The 18,071-nt window shown below is 55.3% G+C and overlaps 1 protein-coding gene across 1 annotated transcript; it reads right to left on the bottom strand.

Annotated features, from left to right (window-relative positions):
- Positions 1–755: 755 nt before the first annotated feature.
- Positions 756–17,788, bottom strand: SNX33 (sorting nexin 33). Its single transcript, XM_008015821.3, has 2 exons — positions 12,474–17,788; positions 756–6,025 (listed from the first exon to the last, which is right to left on the bottom strand). Exons 1-2 carry the CDS (start codon positions 13,942–13,944, stop codon positions 5,772–5,774), a joined length of 1,725 nt encoding a protein of 574 aa, XP_008014012.2. The 5' UTR covers positions 13,945–17,788; the 3' UTR covers positions 756–5,771.
- Positions 17,789–18,071: the final 283 nt, after the last annotated feature.

Below are 18,071 nucleotides of genomic sequence, written 5' to 3'. Positions count from 1 at the left end.
CCTCCAACACCCAGCCCTGGCACTGGCCATCTGCCTCTCAGCACAGGTGGCCCAGGCCTGGGTACTGTTTCACACCAGCCTTGAGTACTCCAGCACCTCCCTCGCTGGACCCCATTTCCTGGTGTGTAAAATGATGGTAATAATCTCTTGCACATGGGGTGGTTGTAAAATAACGACCATCCAGTGCCCATCACGGTGCTGCCTGCACTGGGAGATGGTAGCATCCCCAGAGGCTGGGAGATTCTGAAGCAGTGGGACTCATACCCCCTTTCCAGGTAGAACCCCAAGAAGGCAGCCAGACCCCAGAAGAAACAGGGTAGCATGGGGTGTCTAAGCAGCACCCCAGAGCTCTCTGTGCTTGACCGCGAAGTGGGAGCTGTGGAATGACCACCACAGGCCCCAGAAAGGACCTCTGTCAGTCCCTTAGTACAGGGCAATGGAGGGAGCCCTGAGTGCCCAAAAGCAGAGAAGGAGCCAGACACACAGAGCCTCGGGATGGGCATCAAGGGAGCATGCAGGGGAAAGGCAGGAGGCAGGGCAAGATGATCAGAGGACCCAATGCTTACCAGGACCATGGCGAGCACCGCAGGCCCAACAGCAGCATCCAGGTCCAGGAGTTCTGCAAGAAGCAACCATAACAATGTGTGCCACTGGGTGGGCAGGGTGGGGAGGAGGGAAGAGAGCAGAGCACGAACAGAAAGGGGCAAAATCAAAATTAATACAGTTTAATTAAGTATCTACAAGACAAGACACTGTCAAGTCATAAACTGAACCCTTTAATGTGGAATGCAGGTAAATATTAATACGTATGATAGAGTGTAGGATTCAGCCTTTAAAATGCAAAGTGCTAGGGGCTCCCTAAGGTCTTCAAATGTGCCATCCCCAGAAGTTCTACACATCCCTGGGAAAAAAGGGGTCCCCAAATTGATTTGAGATTACACTTCTACCATGTGGGGAATGGGGGAGGAAAAGAGAAATTCAGGTCAGATATTTTAAAAATGAAGTTATGTTCCTCACTCATGTTCCTTTGTAAACAGAGCTCCTGAGTCACTGCGGCTGTCACCGCACAGCGCCATCTTCAGACCCTTCATCCCTCAGGGCTGGTGGGACTCACCGTTCCCTCTCACCCTTCACATTTCAGCTGTTGGGTTCACCAGCCTCCTATTCTTTCACTCCTCTAGAGGAGAAACCTGCCTCCCCTTCTTCTTTTGGCCCAAATGAGTTCATCAATGTGACTCTAAGGAGTGATGGCAGGGAGTTGGGTTCGAGTTCAGCCCCGCCAGAGATTCCCTGTGTGAATCCAGGCAGGTCCCATCTTCCCTCTGGCCAAGTCTTCTCTTCGTCGTGAAAAGGAATAAATGTTGCCTACCAGGGCTGCTGAACAGACCCAGGCCACAGCTATGTGAGCACTACTTCTTAAACAGACTGCATTGCACTGGGGTTTGACTAACAAAACAAAACCAAAAGAAAAAAAAGAGTTTGTGTTCAACTATGTTGAAGAGAGCTGGGTTTCACAATCAGCCCTTCTGAGCTATGTCTGGGGGTGGTGAGGTTTGATTTCTCCCCATGGTCTTCCTGCCAGGGCTCACCGTCTCCTCCTGCCCCAGCCAATGGAGAGAGGAACCAGAGCCGAACTAGTGGAGAAGCAGGTTGGGGTGGGTGGGGGAGCTGAGCAGGCTTGGCTCCTGGAGGCCTGAGTCAGCGGGCAGGCAGGCAGGGCGGGCCGGGTCCTCACATGCTTCGGGAGGAGATGGTGCAGGAATGTTCCTCCCGCCCAGGCCCTGCCCACCGCATCCTGGCTCCAGCTCCCGTGGCCACTGCAGCTTGGCTCTAGATTGAGATGGGAGCTGCCTTGAGCTCTGCTGGATCAGTTCAGCCAGGGGCCTTCCGAGGCAGCCTGGCCCAGAGGATTGGCCCAGGGGAGGGCAGGGCCAGGCCACAGAGTCTGCCCAGAGCCAGGCCCTGGACCCAGAGTATCCCCTGCCCTGCTGGGTGATAAGGCCAGCCACCACTGCTCCCTGGGCCTCAGGTGCCCATCTGTGCAATAAGGAGCTGAACTTGGTGGTATCTAGTCATCCCAATTGCATCCCTAGACCTCTCTGCCTGCATGCCTGCACGTGGTGCTTGTGACTGACTGTACTCCCGCTTGGAGACACCCCCTCGAGGGGTGGTGTCTCCATGCAAAGCTTTCCTGAATCTCTGACGAGGTGGGGGCCCTGGGAGGTCATGCAGGTGCAGTCCAGGCACAGAGATGCTTGTGACACCTTTGCTCTGTGCAAGCATGGCTTTGTGGCAGTGTGTGCCTGAGTGTGTGTCACTGTGTGAGGCTACAACCATGTGCATGGGACTGTGGTGTGGCTGTGTGTGACAAAGTAGCCACTGGTGCTTTGAATGGATGGCAAGGCATGTGTGGATATGGCCGTGAATGTGTAACAGCGTGTGGCAATATGACTGTGTGAGTACAAGGCATGCTTGTGTGGCCTATGTGCCTGTGGGCAGGTATGTGACTGCATGTGCTTGTTGTGAGACTGAGCGATTACGTGCCTGAGTCTGTGAGTGTGTAGACACGTGGAAGACATATGGCTTTGTCATCTGGGGGGGGTGGTGCAGAGCAGGGGCTGATGGGGCCACCTGCCTCTCCCAGGCCTGGCTCTGCTCCAGCCAGTGGCGCAGTCATGGCCCAGTGCTTCATAGCCCTCCTGTGTCCAGCGGGTGACGAGATGCAGGATCCGAGGTCTGCCTCCATCCCCAGCCCCCACTTGTGGCCACAAAGCGGATTCCTTTTCCTGTACCGGGCCAAGACTGGTGACCAGGGGATCCCCTACCCTGGGCGCTGGTAGCTGCTCAGGGCAGAAAGAGAGGCCTTGTTTTCTGCCTCCTTAGAGCAAAGCGAGGGAGGAAATGAGCAGCTGGGTCCAGCTGAGTTGGGAACATCTGCCTGGCATGTGACAAGGCAGGCATCTGCCATCACCAGGATGCCCCCGACACTGGTCCCCCAATCTCCAAGAAAGGGGCTTAGCTACCCCAGAACAGCCCCAAGTTCTCCCAATACCCCCACCCCCATAGAGGCAGAAAGAAAAGAGAGAGGAGGGCCAGGATAGTCTCCCTCCTCACCACACACACACCTGCCCCAGCCCAGAGACCTCAGGATACCAGGAGCAGGCCTGGCATTATCCCAAGACCCCACTTCCTGATGCTTCTCCTACATCCAAGTTCCTCCTGAGAAAAGTATCAGACTGACAGTTTCACCCTGAGGATGGGAGGCCTGGGAGGTGGTCCCCCCTCAAGGAAGGCACACAGAGGACAACACTGTTCCCAGAGCAGGAAGCATGAGCAGGGGACTTTCCAGGCACCATGGGTTAGGAGGAGCATTCCCACCAGCCCTGCCCCGGCCTGGCCCAGCAGTCACTGCTGAGCCCCTCTGCAGACGGCTACATGGAGGGCAGAGCTGAGAAGAGGTTAAGGGCGGGAAGTTCCTCGGATGGGTTAGAAAATGGGGCAGGGTGGAGAGGGGAAAATTCCTCAGAAAGTCCCAAATCTGACCTCATGTTGACCAAGGGCCAGGGGGACTCATTCCAGAAGTTCCTCTGAGGACTCTATGCCCTGAACAGGGAGTTCTGCCCGCCCCTTCCCCCACCGCACCTGCTGGACCTTCCCCATCTTCCTGCACAAGCTCCCTGGTCCCTGGCCTAGCCAACCTTCCCTGACGGCCTTGACCCCGGAAGCCCTCTCTCCACCAAGTCCCCATTGCCTCCAAAGGAGAGCCAAGTCTCAAGCAGTACTCTCCTCTCCTCTGTGGATGAATAGATCCAAGAGCAAGATCTGCTCATCCTGACCAGGGCACCCCCAAGGGCACAGCCAGCATCCTCTTCAGTTTCCAGTGTGGGAGCCTCTGCTCTGTTGGATACCCAGGACAGCTTGGGGAAGAGACACAGCTTCTGAGTCCCCCACTTCTCTCCTGTGGACTGGGGCTTTTCAAGGGCAAGGCCAGGGCATGGCTGCTTGGGGAGAGGAGCCACCATCTATTAAATTGTCCTGAGGCACAGCATCCTGTCCCTTCCTCATACAACCCTCAGCCCCAGATCACAAGGCAATACAGCCAGTCCCCTGGGCAGCACTCCACCCATTTTAGAGACAACAGTGCATTCTAGAGAGGGATGGATCCACCTGGGGGTCCACAGCCACCTCTAGCTCCTCCTGCCTGCTGGCACCTTCCACCAGCACAGCCCTCCCCCCAACTTTTGAGGTCCTGTGGTAAATTTGTGCCCACCATGACCTCAGAATCTCATCCAATGGCTCCCAGGAGCAATTAGGCCTCTATCCTTCTTCCGCCCTCCACCTTTCTGGGATCCAAACAGAAAAAGTCATGCTTGTGTTATCTTAATTGTAAAAGGTTTATCAAGAAAAAAGATTCAAGCAGCAGTATCCAGGAGGAGACCATGACCCCCCTGGGGGCAAGGAGGGCAGTGGTGACACAGGTCAGCACCCCACAACAAGCTGCTGGACCACACCCTGACCTGGGTGGGGAGGAGGCAGTAACTCCTTGGGGTTGTAAACATAGGTCAGAGACAGCACAACCCAACCCAGAGCGGGAGCCTGCATTCCAGCGAGGCAGGCAGAGAGCGGGTGGGCAGGCAGGCAGGCCCCTGTCTTTTTCCTCTTAGGTTTCCCATTGTGCAACAGGAAGGATCTGGGGAAGACAGTGCCAAGGAGCCCAAGGACCCTGGGATCCTGGGTTTGGACCTGCTTCGAGTGTGGGGAGTTATTGCTGGTGAACTCAAATATACAGTCGCTTTTGAGAGTCTTCTCCAGGAAGGTGTCACCAGGGATCTGGGGCCCAGGGCTTATACCTCAGCACCTTGAACCCGAGGAGGGAAGGATGCTGCAATAGTCTCCTACCCGAGAGAAGCTGGGGGCCCAAAAGTGGAGGGTAGTCAGAGGCCTACAGGAGGGAGATGGCCTGTAGCCCCCCCCTGCAGGGGACAGGGTGATGCAAGGACAGCCAGCAACATGGGAGCAAGGGAGATCCCTCCCTACCACATAGGCCAGAATCCCCAAGGAAAGCGCACCTAACTTGCTTGGAAAGTAAGGGAGAGAAGAGGGAGATGTTTGCATGCCTCCATAACTTTGCCCATGCTGTTCCTCTCCCCTGAAAGTCCTTCTCCCCATGTACTGTCTGGCAGGCCCTTGTCATCCTTCAAAACACTGCCCGAATGTTGCCTACTCCATGGAGTCTTCCCTGATCAGTGGAATGCTGTGGTCCCTTCTATGAGCTTCCAGAAATCCCTCACTTAACCATCAGTCACACTGCATTGACTTTGTCTATGTCTAACCCCGACCTTCACTGAGGACTCCTGAAGAGCAGGCATGTTACAGCCCTGGGTGCCCAGCGTCCGACCCAGGGGTGCAGCAGGCCTCGGTGTCTGCTGAATGGATAAGGCAGCAGTGGCCAGGTGAGCAAGCAAAATAGGCTCTAGGGGAGGCTGAGACCCTGGCCTGACCTTCACTGACTAACCGGCAGCCCAGGCCTTGGCCTCGAGGGCTCTTGGCTCCATTCTCACCCCTGCTGTGCCCCACTTCTAAGGAGTGGGGAATTTCCCAGGGGTACTCATGACTCCTTGAAAGCTCCTTCTCCCAGGAGGCAGGACAGGCCGCTTCTCTCCCCAACTGCTGACCCCTCCCCCAGCCACTGCTGGTATAGGGAGGTGGAGAAAGTGGGGTACACTGCAGTGACCAGGCCCAGGGGAAGGAGGGGGCCTAGGCACACGCGGTCAGAGGTTGTCATACATGCGCAGGGTCTTCTCCAGCTGCTGGCCCACCCGCTGGTAGAAGAGGATCTGCTGGCGCAGGTAGTTCTGCATCATGTGCTTGAAGTCGAGCTCACGGCGCTGGTGGAAGTGGTTCATCTCGGCCTGCAGGGCGAAACCCACCACGCGGCAGCGCCTGCGAATGCCATCTGCCTCGTCCTGCGCCATGCGGCCCTCGTCACTCATGCGTTGGCTCTCCTTCACTTTGGCGAAGGCACCTGGCATAGGCAGAGCAGAGGACAGCGTGTTAGGGCTCTGATCTCCATGTGTTCCCTATACCCTTGAGGGCAGACAGCACCCTCATCAGTTCAACTCGGACCTCACTCCTGAGCCCCAGACCCACATTCCAGCCACCTGGGTGTCTCTGCCAGGACACTCCCCAGGTCCTCACCCTCAGTACCTCCTAAACCAAGCACATCATCTTCCCTCCAAATTTGCAGTGCCACCAGTAGCCCACACGTGACCAGTCACAGCCTTGCTTGATAGACTATGAGTTTGATGAGGATACAGCCTGTCCTCAACCTCTGTGTGTCCCTGGTACCCAGAACAAGGCCTGGCCCACAGCAGATCCTGATATAGGCCTGCTGAACTGATTCAACCCTGTCCATCACTGGACTGCCACACGGCTCCCTGCCCTCTGCCCCAGCCTCTGACAGGTTCTCTGCAGCATCTAAAGAGATCTTCCAAGCTGGGCACCTTTCCTGGCTCTCCATCACCAACAGATCAAGGTCCACACCAATCTGCCTGGCCTGGGGCGCCCTCACCTCTGGAGTTGGCCCCTGCATGCATTCCGCAGTGACCCCCATGTTCATCAAACTCACCTGGCTCTTTCCTACCTTCCTACCTCTGCCCCCTGGATTCCTATTCATAATTCATGGTCCTGATCAGGTGCCACTTCTACACTGGAGCCTCTCCCAGTTCCCCTGACAGAATGCCTCCCCCATGTCACCTGTGCCCTGGCTCCCCACTCCCACCCCTATCACACTTATGATTCTAAAGCAACTCTTCAAAGGCCACCTGGTGTATCTCCCAGACATGCACGCCCTGTTCCCTCCTCATCCCAGCCCCCAGGGAACTAGAGGAGGTTGTGTAATAACCAGGTGACAGATGGGGGGTGGAGGTGAACTTGAGCAGAGGACCCAATTTAGAAGAATCTGAATGAATGAACAAGCAGTTGGTGAATGAATTTCAGTTCTGAATTAAAAGGGACTTGACTAATTCTGCCTTTAAGCCAGTAGGGACAGTTGCTGGGAAGAGAAGGAAGTTTGTCTGTGCCTGGCACTCAGTCACCGAGGGCTACAGGGAATCCACCATGCAAAGAAGATCAGGAGGTGGGAAGGGTTGGCACAGCGAACAGCACACCCCTGAGCACTTCAAACGCACCCACTGCACACAGACAGCATGCTCAATATCCATGCTTTCCCACTTCTCCTTTAAGGAGGGCTCTTGAGGGCCATCTAGATGGTATTCTCTTCACTCCCTGACTGAAATTGTCCAGTGCTTTCTAAATGCATTCATTGAGCACTTACTGTGTATCAGGCCCAGGGCTCTACATGCTGGGAATAATTCTGGATGCCTTTAGAAGGGACAGCATCCATGTTAGTTGACAAGTGCATGGCTAATCGGCTAATAGTAGCATTTCAGGCAAACAGACTCAAGTTCAGAGAGTCTCCAGGGCTGCTCACACAGCACCCAAAAGAAATCTGCAGTCCCTAGGTCCCAGCCCACTCAGTCCTTCTGCCACCTTCCCTGGACCACCTCCTGCACCATCTCAACAGCCCAGCCCTGGGCAGCAGAAGGGGGATCACCCCAAGGCCCAGGATAGGACCCAGAAAGAGACATCAGAGCTGGAAAGGCCCAAAAGGTCAGGTCCTCCACCCTACTACTGTACAGAGGAGGCCAAGGCCCTGAGGGACAGGAACTTTCCCAGAACTCCCAGCCTCTGTCCTGCCTGGTCCTCCACAGCTGGGGGTTGGACACCACTTCTGTTGCAGGGAGTACATGCTAGGTCCTTCGGGCATGTGTGTGGGGCCCCCAGACATTGGACACAGGGATTCAAGAAGGTCCCGAGGAGTAGGAAGAACCGTAACAAGAAAGGTAGAAAACAGCAGGGTGAAGAAACTGGAGTTAAACTTCCACAGAAGGAACCCAGCTAAAGGGGAAATACTGAACTAGCCTGGATTCCACCTGCCTGAGAAAGTTGGCACAGTGGAAGTGCATCTGTAGACTTTTCCTGCCCATGGCCTTGAAGGAAGGAAAGGTCTCTTTTGCTAATGAGGAGCCCAAAGAGTAAGAATGAACCCATTGCAATGGTTAGGTATCCAAAGACAGGCAGGAGGCCAGGGATGGAGAGCAAAGGCCACAGAGGTCGGGGGGAAACAGAGGCCCCACCCTACTCTCCGTTACCCCTCCACCCTGTGACTCAGCTCTGGGGCCAAGACCAGCTAATGCTAATGCACCCCACCCTACAGGCTGGGAGTCATGGCTCAGGCCTGTCCAGCATCCCCCCTACATTCTACTTAAGACTTAACCTGAGAGCTGAGGACCCAGGAGGACCTCCTGCCTCAGCACTCCTCTTACAGGCTGGGTCCCAGAAATGCAGAAAGAAGGGCTGGAACCCACCAGCTGCAGAGTCCCAGGGATATTCCCTAAGCTCCCACCTCAATCCATCTTGCCGCTACCTCTTGGAGATAGCTAACATCCACCCCAGGTTGGGGGCAGGAGGGAGCAGGAGGTCTGAGTCTTAGTCCTAGCTGTGTCCTCTCCAGCATGCCACTGCTCTTGCCTGGGCTCCAGGTCTCCCCACTGCCCAGTGGGACAGGTTGCACTAGATGTGATGCTGTTGACAACCTCTCATATGGTATAGTGCTTTAGAGTTTCCACATCTGTAAAATGGGATAATAATAGTACCCGCCCTATAGTATAGTTGAGGCTTAACTGAATTAATATGTACACAGTAGAAAGGAGCGCACTGAGATAGAATAGGAGCTCCAGATGCTACATGCTATGGCTTGAATACTACTTTTCTTTTCTTTCTTTTTCTTTTTCTTTTTTTTTTTTTTTTTTTTGAGATGGAGTCTTGTTCTGTTGCCCATGCTGGAGTTCAGTGGCTTGATCTCAGCTCACTGCAACCTCCACCTCCCAGGTTCAAGTGATTCTCCTGCCTCAGCCTCCCAAGTAGCTGGGATTACAGGTGCCCGCCACCATGCCTGGCTATTTTTTTGTATTTTTAGTAGAGACAGGGTTTCACTATGTTAGCCAGGCTGGTCTCGAACTCCTGTGATCTGCCCACTTTGGCCTCCCAGAGTGCTGAGATTACAGGCATGAGCCACGGAGCCCAGTGCAAACTGCTTTTCTATCCATGAGCTCACAGCAAGTACCTTCAGGTGGTAGCTCACAGCAGAGTATTATTCTCTTTGTTTATGCCTAGGGGGGTGAGGTAGAGGGAGGGCTAGATAATGGCTTGGAACCCAGAGGCTGAACCCATCTGTCCCCAAAGCAAGAACCTGTCCCTACAATGGCCACTTTGCTTTGACCACGCTGTCCCTGTGGCCCCTCCATGGATGCTCTGTGGTCCTGGGCCTATCTCTAGCCCATGGGACCAGTGAAGGAGCACCCAAGCCTTCCTCCCTCCTCTTTCCCCTTCTGGCTCAGCTCTCCATCCCTGGGGATCCCCTCCCCGATCTGGGGGGCACAGTAGAAACACAGTAGAAATCCTGGGCTGCGGAGTCAGACACATTGGGCGCCAGCTCCTGCTCTGAGGCTCATCTGCATTGCTGTACCTCGTCTGTAAAACGGAGGTGACCCCATTGCCCTCCTGACCTGTCATGAGCCTTAGGACCAGCCCTGCTCTTGCTGGCTCTTAAGTTGGGGGGCCATAGGTCCCAGCTTGCCCTGGACAGTCCTGGACACTTTCCCCTTGTTGTCCTGGGATCACTATTGCTAGGGCCCCCTTTTATGTCCCAAACTGCCTATGGTTACCCTTCTCTTAGGAGACCCCTGGATTGGGCTACAGGGACTAGGCCCGTGGGAAGACCAGGCTCCTCTCAGCTCCAGCCAGGGTTTATGTCCCATTTTATTTCATTTTATTTTTAGTTTTGAAAAGCATACAAATTTGTTTAATGTAAGTTTCACATGACATGGAGCCCTCCTAAGGAAATGAAGACCCTCAGGTCCCATTTTGTTCACCTAGAGACTGAGGGGAGAAATCTCTCCCAAAGTCATGTCAGATGCAAAGTTTGTCCAAATCCTGGTCTCCTGACTCCCACCTAGGCCTCCACTGTCCTTCCTCCCACACACTCACCACCCATTCAGATGTCCAGACAAGCTGAACAGAATCCTTGGGGCCCAGGACCCAACTGTTCTTCTCCTTTCTGTGAGAAGGGCTCCACCCCTAGGGCCAGCATAGGACCCCCTCCTTATCACCCCCATTGGGCTGTGGTCCCCAAAGCCTGTCCAGTTCTGTCTCAGTACCCGCTACCTAACTTGCCCCACACCACAGGCCTGGGAGGAGCAGTGCGGAGCCCAGAACTTAGAGTAAGCCAGAGGGGGCTTGGCCCATTGGTAGGGTTCATCCCAGGAAGGGAAGGAGGTGAGCTGGCCTCTGCTTCAGGTCAAATGCATCAGCACAGAGGACAGTGGCCCCTGACTCTTAGAAACACCTCAAGTAGAAACTCAGAAATGGCCTCTCTCAGTTCGGTCTCTCTGCCCAGGGTCAGAAAGGCCAATCTGGCTTCCCCCTCAGCCTGGGAGGCCCTGGTGTCCTTCCTGGGTGTGGGGCTGCCCTAATGCCCTCACCTCTGTTCTGGGTGGGGGTCCCCAGCCACTACATGGGAGCATCTGTTTAATCATTGCGCTCCCCCTCCTGCTGCCTGCGCAGGAACAAGCCATCTAAGGAGCTGGTTGAACCAGCCTTCCCACTTCTGCTCAGGGAGACACCTGCCCCAGTGGGCCCCCAGCAGGCCTGGCCATCTCCCCTGCCCTACTCCTGCCCCAGAGTTCAGAGTCAGAGCTAAGGTGTCATTCTGCTTCTGAACCAGACCCTCCCCAAGAGTCCCTTCCCACCCACTCCCTCGAAGACCTGACCTTCCCTTGTTTTACAGACCAGGAAACTAAGACCCAGAGAGACAAAGGCACTCCCCAGGGATGCACAGCAATCTAGGAGCAGAGCCAAGACTAGCACTCAGGTTTGTGTTTCCTGGAGTTCAGAGGAGGAGGAAGAAAGGTAGAGATGAGAAAAAAGAAAAAAAGAAAAACAGGAAGAGGAAGAGGATATAGTGAGGGAAGAAAGGAGGCTGGGAGCTAGAGAAGTTATAGAAGTCAACCTCTTGGTAAAGGAAAGTAAGGCCAGCTTACCCCAGGCCCTCCCTGGTGGTGGTGGGTAACATGTTTCCTGTTCCCCAGGCTCAGTCCAGAGGTCTGCCTCCTGGCCCCACCCAGAGTCAAACTCCCCACCAAGCCAGGCCTGACCTCAGGGCCCAAGGGCCAGGGAGCCAGCTCCACGCCCTGCATACGAGTTACCCAGCAGCCCCAGGGAGGATCACACCTCTCTCCTGACATCTGCCCTCCTAGCTGTCCCCAGGACTCAGGCACCTGCTGGGGCAGTCACTGGCTGTCTCCTCAGGCAAGAAGAGAAGTCAGGCTTGGAAAGCAGGAGTTGGATAGGCCATGTGGGCAGTGCCCTGGACCCCTGATTCCGCAGCCTGGTCCAGCCAGGGTGCCCTTGTGTGACCCAGGATGAGTCATTTCCCTGGCAGTTCCTTGACAGCCCCAGCAGTAACAGGCAGAGGCCCATCCTGTCCCTCCCCCACAGAGGGGGTCATGACAACTGAAAACACGGCTAGGCTCAGGAAGCGGCCAACATGGACGTGTCCTTGGGGAAGTGGCAGGAGGAAAGGACAGTCCCAGCCGGGCCACAGGCTGTGCAACCACTCTTCTGTGGACACTAACTCCTTCATCCGCAAAATGGGGACACGGGTCTTCCTGCACACAGACAAGATGCTCACAGAGAGAATACACAGTGGTGAGAGTAACTTGCAAAGCTGCAAAGGTGGGGAGGTGAACTTGCAAGGGGCAGAAGACAGGCCTCCACTCTGAGCTCTTGTTATCTGGGTTGGGTCTCTGTCTCCCAAGGGCCTACCGGCTCCTCAAGGGCAAGGCCTGGGGCCTGGTCATCTGTGTGTTCTCAGAACCCAGCATGACACCATGCATGATGGGTAAATGAGATCCAGAGAAAATGAATGAACTGACAAGAAGGTAAATATCAAGCTTCATGAGGACAGAGACCAGGCCTGTGCACAACAATATTCCTGCACCTAGAAGCACATTTGCACAGATACAGAGCTGATACTCAACATGTTTGTTTGTTTGTTTGTTTTAGAGACAGGGTCTCACTCTGTCACCCAGGCTGAAGTGAAGTGGCACAATCGGGCTCACTGTAGCCTCAACCTCCTGGGTCCAAGTGATTGATCTTCCTACTTCAACCTCCCAAAGTGCTGAGATTACAAGCATGAGCCACCGTGCCCAGTCCAACACATTTGTTAAATGAATGATTGAGACAGAGAAATAAAGGTAAGTTGCTCCATTCTATCCAGGCCATCCCCATCTCCCCAGGGCCCAGCAGAGAGTCAGACTTAGGATGGGTTTCCTGCCTGCACTGGGTCTTACCTTTCTGTAGGTGGATGATGTCAGGGAAGTTAGAGAGCAGGCCCTGGTAGAGAGACAGTGTGTCCAGCATCTGGAAGAGGTCATTCTTGGGCTGCTCAGCAAACATCTCCCCGATGGCTTCATAGGTACGGCCCGTGTGAGAAATGGCACTGTTGAGGGCCTCAGAGCAAAAAGGGGGGTCCATCTGGAAGGAATGACTGATGGCCTGGAAGGCACTGCCCAGCTTCTGGAATTCCTTGCGGAAGCCCCCCACGTGTTTACGCACCAGCTCTGATGCCACAGTGCTGAGCTGCAGGACACTGTCGTCCATCTTCTTACTGAAGGCCTTGAAAGTGTCCACGCGATCTTCCACGTCCTGCAGGTCCTGATGCTCGGTGGGGATCTGGAAGGTGAGCAGGAAGCTGGCACCCACCATCTCATCCTTCTCTGCCCGGCGTTTGCCCATCTTCCACTGCTTGTCATCTAGGCAGCTGAGGAAATGCTGGAAGCCTTCGTACTGGGAGAGCACAGGGTGGCTGGTCATGTGGTCCATCCAGAGGATGAGTCTCCGCTTCCGCTTTTCAATGAAGTCCTCCTCGAAGCGGCCTGTGGCCTGCTTCTCAGGCAGGTGGGGCACCGAGATGACAGTGAACTTGTGTAGCAGGCGGTTATAGAGCCAGTCAAAGTGTTTGTAGCGCCGGTAGACAGGTGAGGCAGCATGGGTGGGTGTGAGCTTGTAGGAGATGTAGCTTTTGATGCCCTTGAACTTGGTCTGTTTTGTGGGGTCCTCCACAGAGCAGGCAAATGGGTGGGGGTTGGCCTTCCACTGGGGGCCACGAGGGCCCATTTCAATGGAGTATGTCTCAGCGATCTTGGCCATCATGGGCACATCACCCAGGATGAAGGCCTCCACTCCAGAACGCACAAAGCATGAGAAACGGTTGAGGTTACGGCCCACCACACTGCCTCGCTTGGCAGATGCCAGGCTGTCCTGCCGCTCCAGTGGTGGCTTGGGCCGGAAGGCCATGTGCTGGCTGGGGTAGGCACCAGGGTAGGAGAGGTTGAGGGGAGGGTGCCCATTGGTGCCCAGCCCACCAGCCCGTGGCTCCTCCACCACTGTGCATCCGTCGTCCCAGTCATCCCAATCATCATCATCATCCTCCTCGAAGCTACCCTGGTTTGAGAGGAAGCCACTGCCCCCACCACTCCTAGCTGGGTTGGCCACCCTGGGGCTACTGTACAAGCTCACGTGGGCCCCTGGAGAGCCTGCAGGGCTGCTGGAGTAGTCAGCATGGTTGGTGCTGATGCCAGAACGGACGATCTCCACATAAGAGGCAGGAAAGAGCCCTGTCTCCCCACGGCTGTTCTGGCCCTGCAGCCAGCCATCCAGTGAGATCTCGCTGAAGATGACCAGGTCCTCATCCTGCTGGATGCTGATTTCCTCCTTGTTCTCACTGTGAAAGTCATAGAGGGCTCGGCCTTTCAGTGCCATGGTTGGGCTGAGTGGTATACACAGATGGGAAGGAGAGGGTCCTGTCCAGACCCGGGATGCTCACAAGGGAGTCCAAGAATGCACTCGCAGCTGAATGGTGCTTACACAGTTCAATCTCTCAGGTCCTAAGATGGGGTCTCAGCACCCACAGATGCTGTCCAATCTCCCGCTCTTCAAAGCAATGTCCACGGCCCAGAAACTGCCCTATCAGGTCTCCGGGCATATGCTTGTGAGCAGGGAGGGCTCATGTCCATAGCCTCCTCCCTTAGCAGCCCCTGGGGGATTAGACGGGAGTCTCTCTTAACTCCTACTCCCAGAAGAAAAGTCAAGTGACCTGGAGAAATCTGCCCTGCGAGGGGAAAAATTCGACACTTTCCACTGGAACAACGTTCTAAAATAGAAGAGACTCACTCGGAAACCACCATTCCAGAAACCCGGGCAGGGCTCGGCTGTCCCTCTGGCTCTCAGATTCTTTTGGCCGCTCTCGCTTTGGGAGGCTCTCACATTCCTCTGCAGATCTGCCCCTTCCTCCTTCCTCCTCCTCTTGCTCCTGGGCCACTGGGTTTTCAAAAATCCGGAAAATCCAAGAAGGGCAAGGAGAAAAGCAGCAGCCGCCTGAATCGAGTCCAAGGGTGGATGTGTCCGGCTTCACAACGAGCCAGGCCGGGAAAACAAGGACTGAGGCTTACACAACAGGCCGCCAACTCTTCGACCCCGGCTGCGCAGCCGGAGCCCCCGCCGGCTCGGGCGCCCTCTCCCCGCCCCAGAAGTGGCCAGTCCCAACCCTGGAGGAAGGAGGGGGCGCGACGAGGCGGTCGGGCGACTTCTGGCCAGTCGCTGAGTGGTCTCTTTTGTTTGCCTAATTCCTCAGCAGTTTCTGAGACTGACGCTGACCCTGCTCTGAATCCCAGGAACCCCGTCCAAAGGTAACCCCAGCAGAAACCAGTTCCTCACCCGGGACTTACGACCCCCGACCCCCACCCTCGCGTGCACGCACACACTCAACAGTTTGGAGTTTGGAGAGTGAGCTCCGGCGAGCAGATGGCGCGGCTGGCCGTCTGTCCGTCCGTCCTCCGCTCCGCCCTGCGGGGCCCGGCCAGTAGGGGGTGGGCTGCGCCCCCAGCCTGCCTTCCCCAGCGCTCGCAGACCCTCCGCGCCGCCAGCGAGAAGGCAGCTCCAAAACAAAAACGCGATTCCGGGAGGTGGCGTCCCGAGGAAGGAGGGGATCGCCAAAGGGGAGGTGAGGGGTGGGGAGAGGGAGGAGGGAGGGGGAAGCAGGCTGGAGAATCGGGCAAACTCCGCTGCACTTCCGTGCGTCCCGGCGGGGCAGGGACGGCCAGCTCCGCCCTCCCGCGGGCCCGGGGCGCTGCAGCGGAGCCCCCGCCTACTCCTCCGCGCGGCTTCCCATCTGGCCAGTGCCCTCGCTCCCTGGCGCTCAGTCCCGGAGGCAAGAGGGAGGAAACGACCCGGGAACGAGGGAGCCCGAGAGCCTCCGGGGCTGGTCTCTGGGACCGCCACCTCCCCTGTTATCCCTCCGTCTGTCTGCCCTCGCCGGGAGACACCTCACGCCCCCGTGGTTGGAGCGCCCGACGGTGGAGCTTGCCAACCACTGCTGCCTCGCTTCCTGGACTCCGTCATCCTCCTGCCTTTTCCGTGACGCAAATGGAGTAAAACTCCGAAAGTTTGCAAAGCGTGGGGCTGCAAGGAGCACCGCGCCAGAGCCAGGATGGGGAAATCGGGCGGGGCGGGGAGAGGTGCGTGGAAAGCCGTGCCAGCTGGGGTTGGGGAGCAGAGTCGCGGGCTCGCCTTCCCACCTTCCCATTCCCCACTCCTGCTCCGCAGGGACGGGGTCGTGGCGCAGCTCGGAGATTGTTTTCCGGAGGGGTAGAAACGGCCTGCGCGTTCCGGGCGTCTGACCTAAGATACCGACAGCTGAGGGTGCAGCACCCTAGCCAGATAGGGCGACCCTGCCCTGGGCGACTAGCTTGGAAGGAGGGAAAGACACTACCCTACATCTGCAGCGACAGGGAACAAGTCTAGGTGCCACCCGGTTCCGTGTTGCTTAGTGCAGCAGCGGGACTGGATGTTCTGTACTAGCCAGGGGCAGCAAGGAGAGAGGTGGTCAGGGAGAGAGTCTTTGAGAAGAGGCAAGTGGGATCTGATCCTCGGTCAGCATATCTGGAACACTTTGGGCACTGACTCTGCTAGGCACTGTGCTGGGCACTGGGGAGTACACCACAAGTCAGTCGGGGTTCCTATCCTGGGGGGCTTACAGTCCATCCTCTCTTGTCTTTAATCAATCCATTCTCAGTCATTCATTCAGCCAAGTCATGCACTCAAGAAACATTAACTGAGTATCTACTCTGCACCAGGCCCCTGAGCTACAAAGACAATTAAGACATTATCCTTATTTTCCAAAAGCTCAGATGTGTTGTGACAAGTAGACAAATGCTCCCTGCCCAGTGTGACTAGTTAGTGCCATGAAAAGTGCACATGAGGATACCTACTCCAGCCTGGGTGGAGCAAGGATCAAGGAAACCTTCCTGAAGGAGGAGGTGCCTAAGATGAGGCAAAGGCTTCAGGAGGACCCCCTTTCCTGGCTGTACCCTGGAGTCTTGTCTACCCTGTCCAGCTAGATCTTCCCTTCATTCTCTCTCTAGTCACTTATTGCAGATTAACTGGTACAAGGTAGTTCTGCTAAAGATGGATACCTTTGGCTGTTTTGAGGGACATGGTTCCCAGACCTCTGGCCCCAAAACCCAGTTTCACTGGTTGAGTGACTGCATCTGACTAGCTTTGCAGGTCTGGCATTTGACCAGAAAAAAGGCCTGTGTACAAACCCCAGAAGGCTAGGTATTAATTTGCACAGTGGAATAAAACTGTCAAGCAGAACTGAATTTCTGCATCAATAGATCAAGGCAGTTTGGGCTACCCCTTGGGAAGCCCAGTTACCAGAAAGTTAGCTCAGTGAGTCCGGAACCTCCAAGAGGGGAAAAGGTATGACGAGTCTTAGTCAAGTAACCTTAAAACCTTGTTTCCTGTCATGGGGCAGCCTTGATTCTAAAGACACAGTTCCTCCTAGCATCTCTAAGACTGAATATACGTTTTCCCCACATGCTTTTAGGACCCCTCTTCCCTGTGATCTATCTTCTGTCCACATAGCCTTTCTCTAAACTGAGTTTAACAATAGCATCAGGGCCGGGTGCAGTGGCTCACACCTGTAATCCCAGCACTTTGGGAGGCCAAGGCAGGTGGATCACTTGAGCTCAGGAGTTTGAGACCATCCTGGGCAACATGGTGAAACCCCATCTCTACTAAAAATACAAAAATTAGCTGGGCATGGTGGCGTGTGCCTGTAGTCCCAGCTACTCAGGAGGCTGAGGCAGGAGAATCGCTTGAACCCGGGAGGCCAAGGTTGCAGTGAGCCGAGATTGCACCCGCCACTGCACTGCAGCCTGGCGACAGAACAAGACTCCATCTCAAATTTTTTTTTGACTCCACTTTCCCCACCAGCTATTGCCCCATTCCTCTGCTCACCTTTGCAGCAAAATTCCTTGAAATAACTCTCTCCTAAGTGCATGCAATTTCTTTTCTCCTGTTCTCTCTTTAAATCCCTCTAGCCAATCTTTTACTCCCACAATCCACTGAACTATTCTTGTCAAGATCATCAATATCCTTGGTGTTGCTGGACCCTAATGGTATTATTCTCAGTCCTTCTCTTATTTAACCTTTTGGTAGCATTTGACCTGGTTGATCACTCCTTCCTCCTGGATACACTTTCTTCATTTGCATTGGAGAGAACATACTCTCCTGATATTCCTTCTACCTCACTGGTTCATCCTCTTCTCTCCAATAATTCTTTTTTTTTTTTTTCTTTTTTGAGACAGAGTCTTGCTCTGTCGCCCAGGCTGGAGTACAGTGGTGTGATCTCGGCTCACTGCAAGCTCTGCCTCCCAGGTTCATGCCATTCTCCTGCCTCAGCCTCCCGAGTAGCTGGGATTATAGGTGCCTGCCACCATGCCTGGCTAATTTTTTGTACTTTTAGTAGAGACGGGGTTTTGCCACGTTAACCAGGCTGGTCTCGATCTCCTGACCTCGTGATCCGCCCACCTCAACCTCCCAAAGTG

The sequence above is a fragment of the Chlorocebus sabaeus genome, chromosome 26, assembly GCF_047675955.1.
Source record: "Chlorocebus sabaeus isolate Y175 chromosome 26, mChlSab1.0.hap1, whole genome shotgun sequence".
Lineage (NCBI taxonomy): Eukaryota > Metazoa > Chordata > Mammalia > Primates > Cercopithecidae > Chlorocebus > Chlorocebus sabaeus.
The sequence above is the reverse complement of the archived record's forward strand: the minus strand, read 5'-3'. Positions and strand labels throughout refer to the sequence as shown.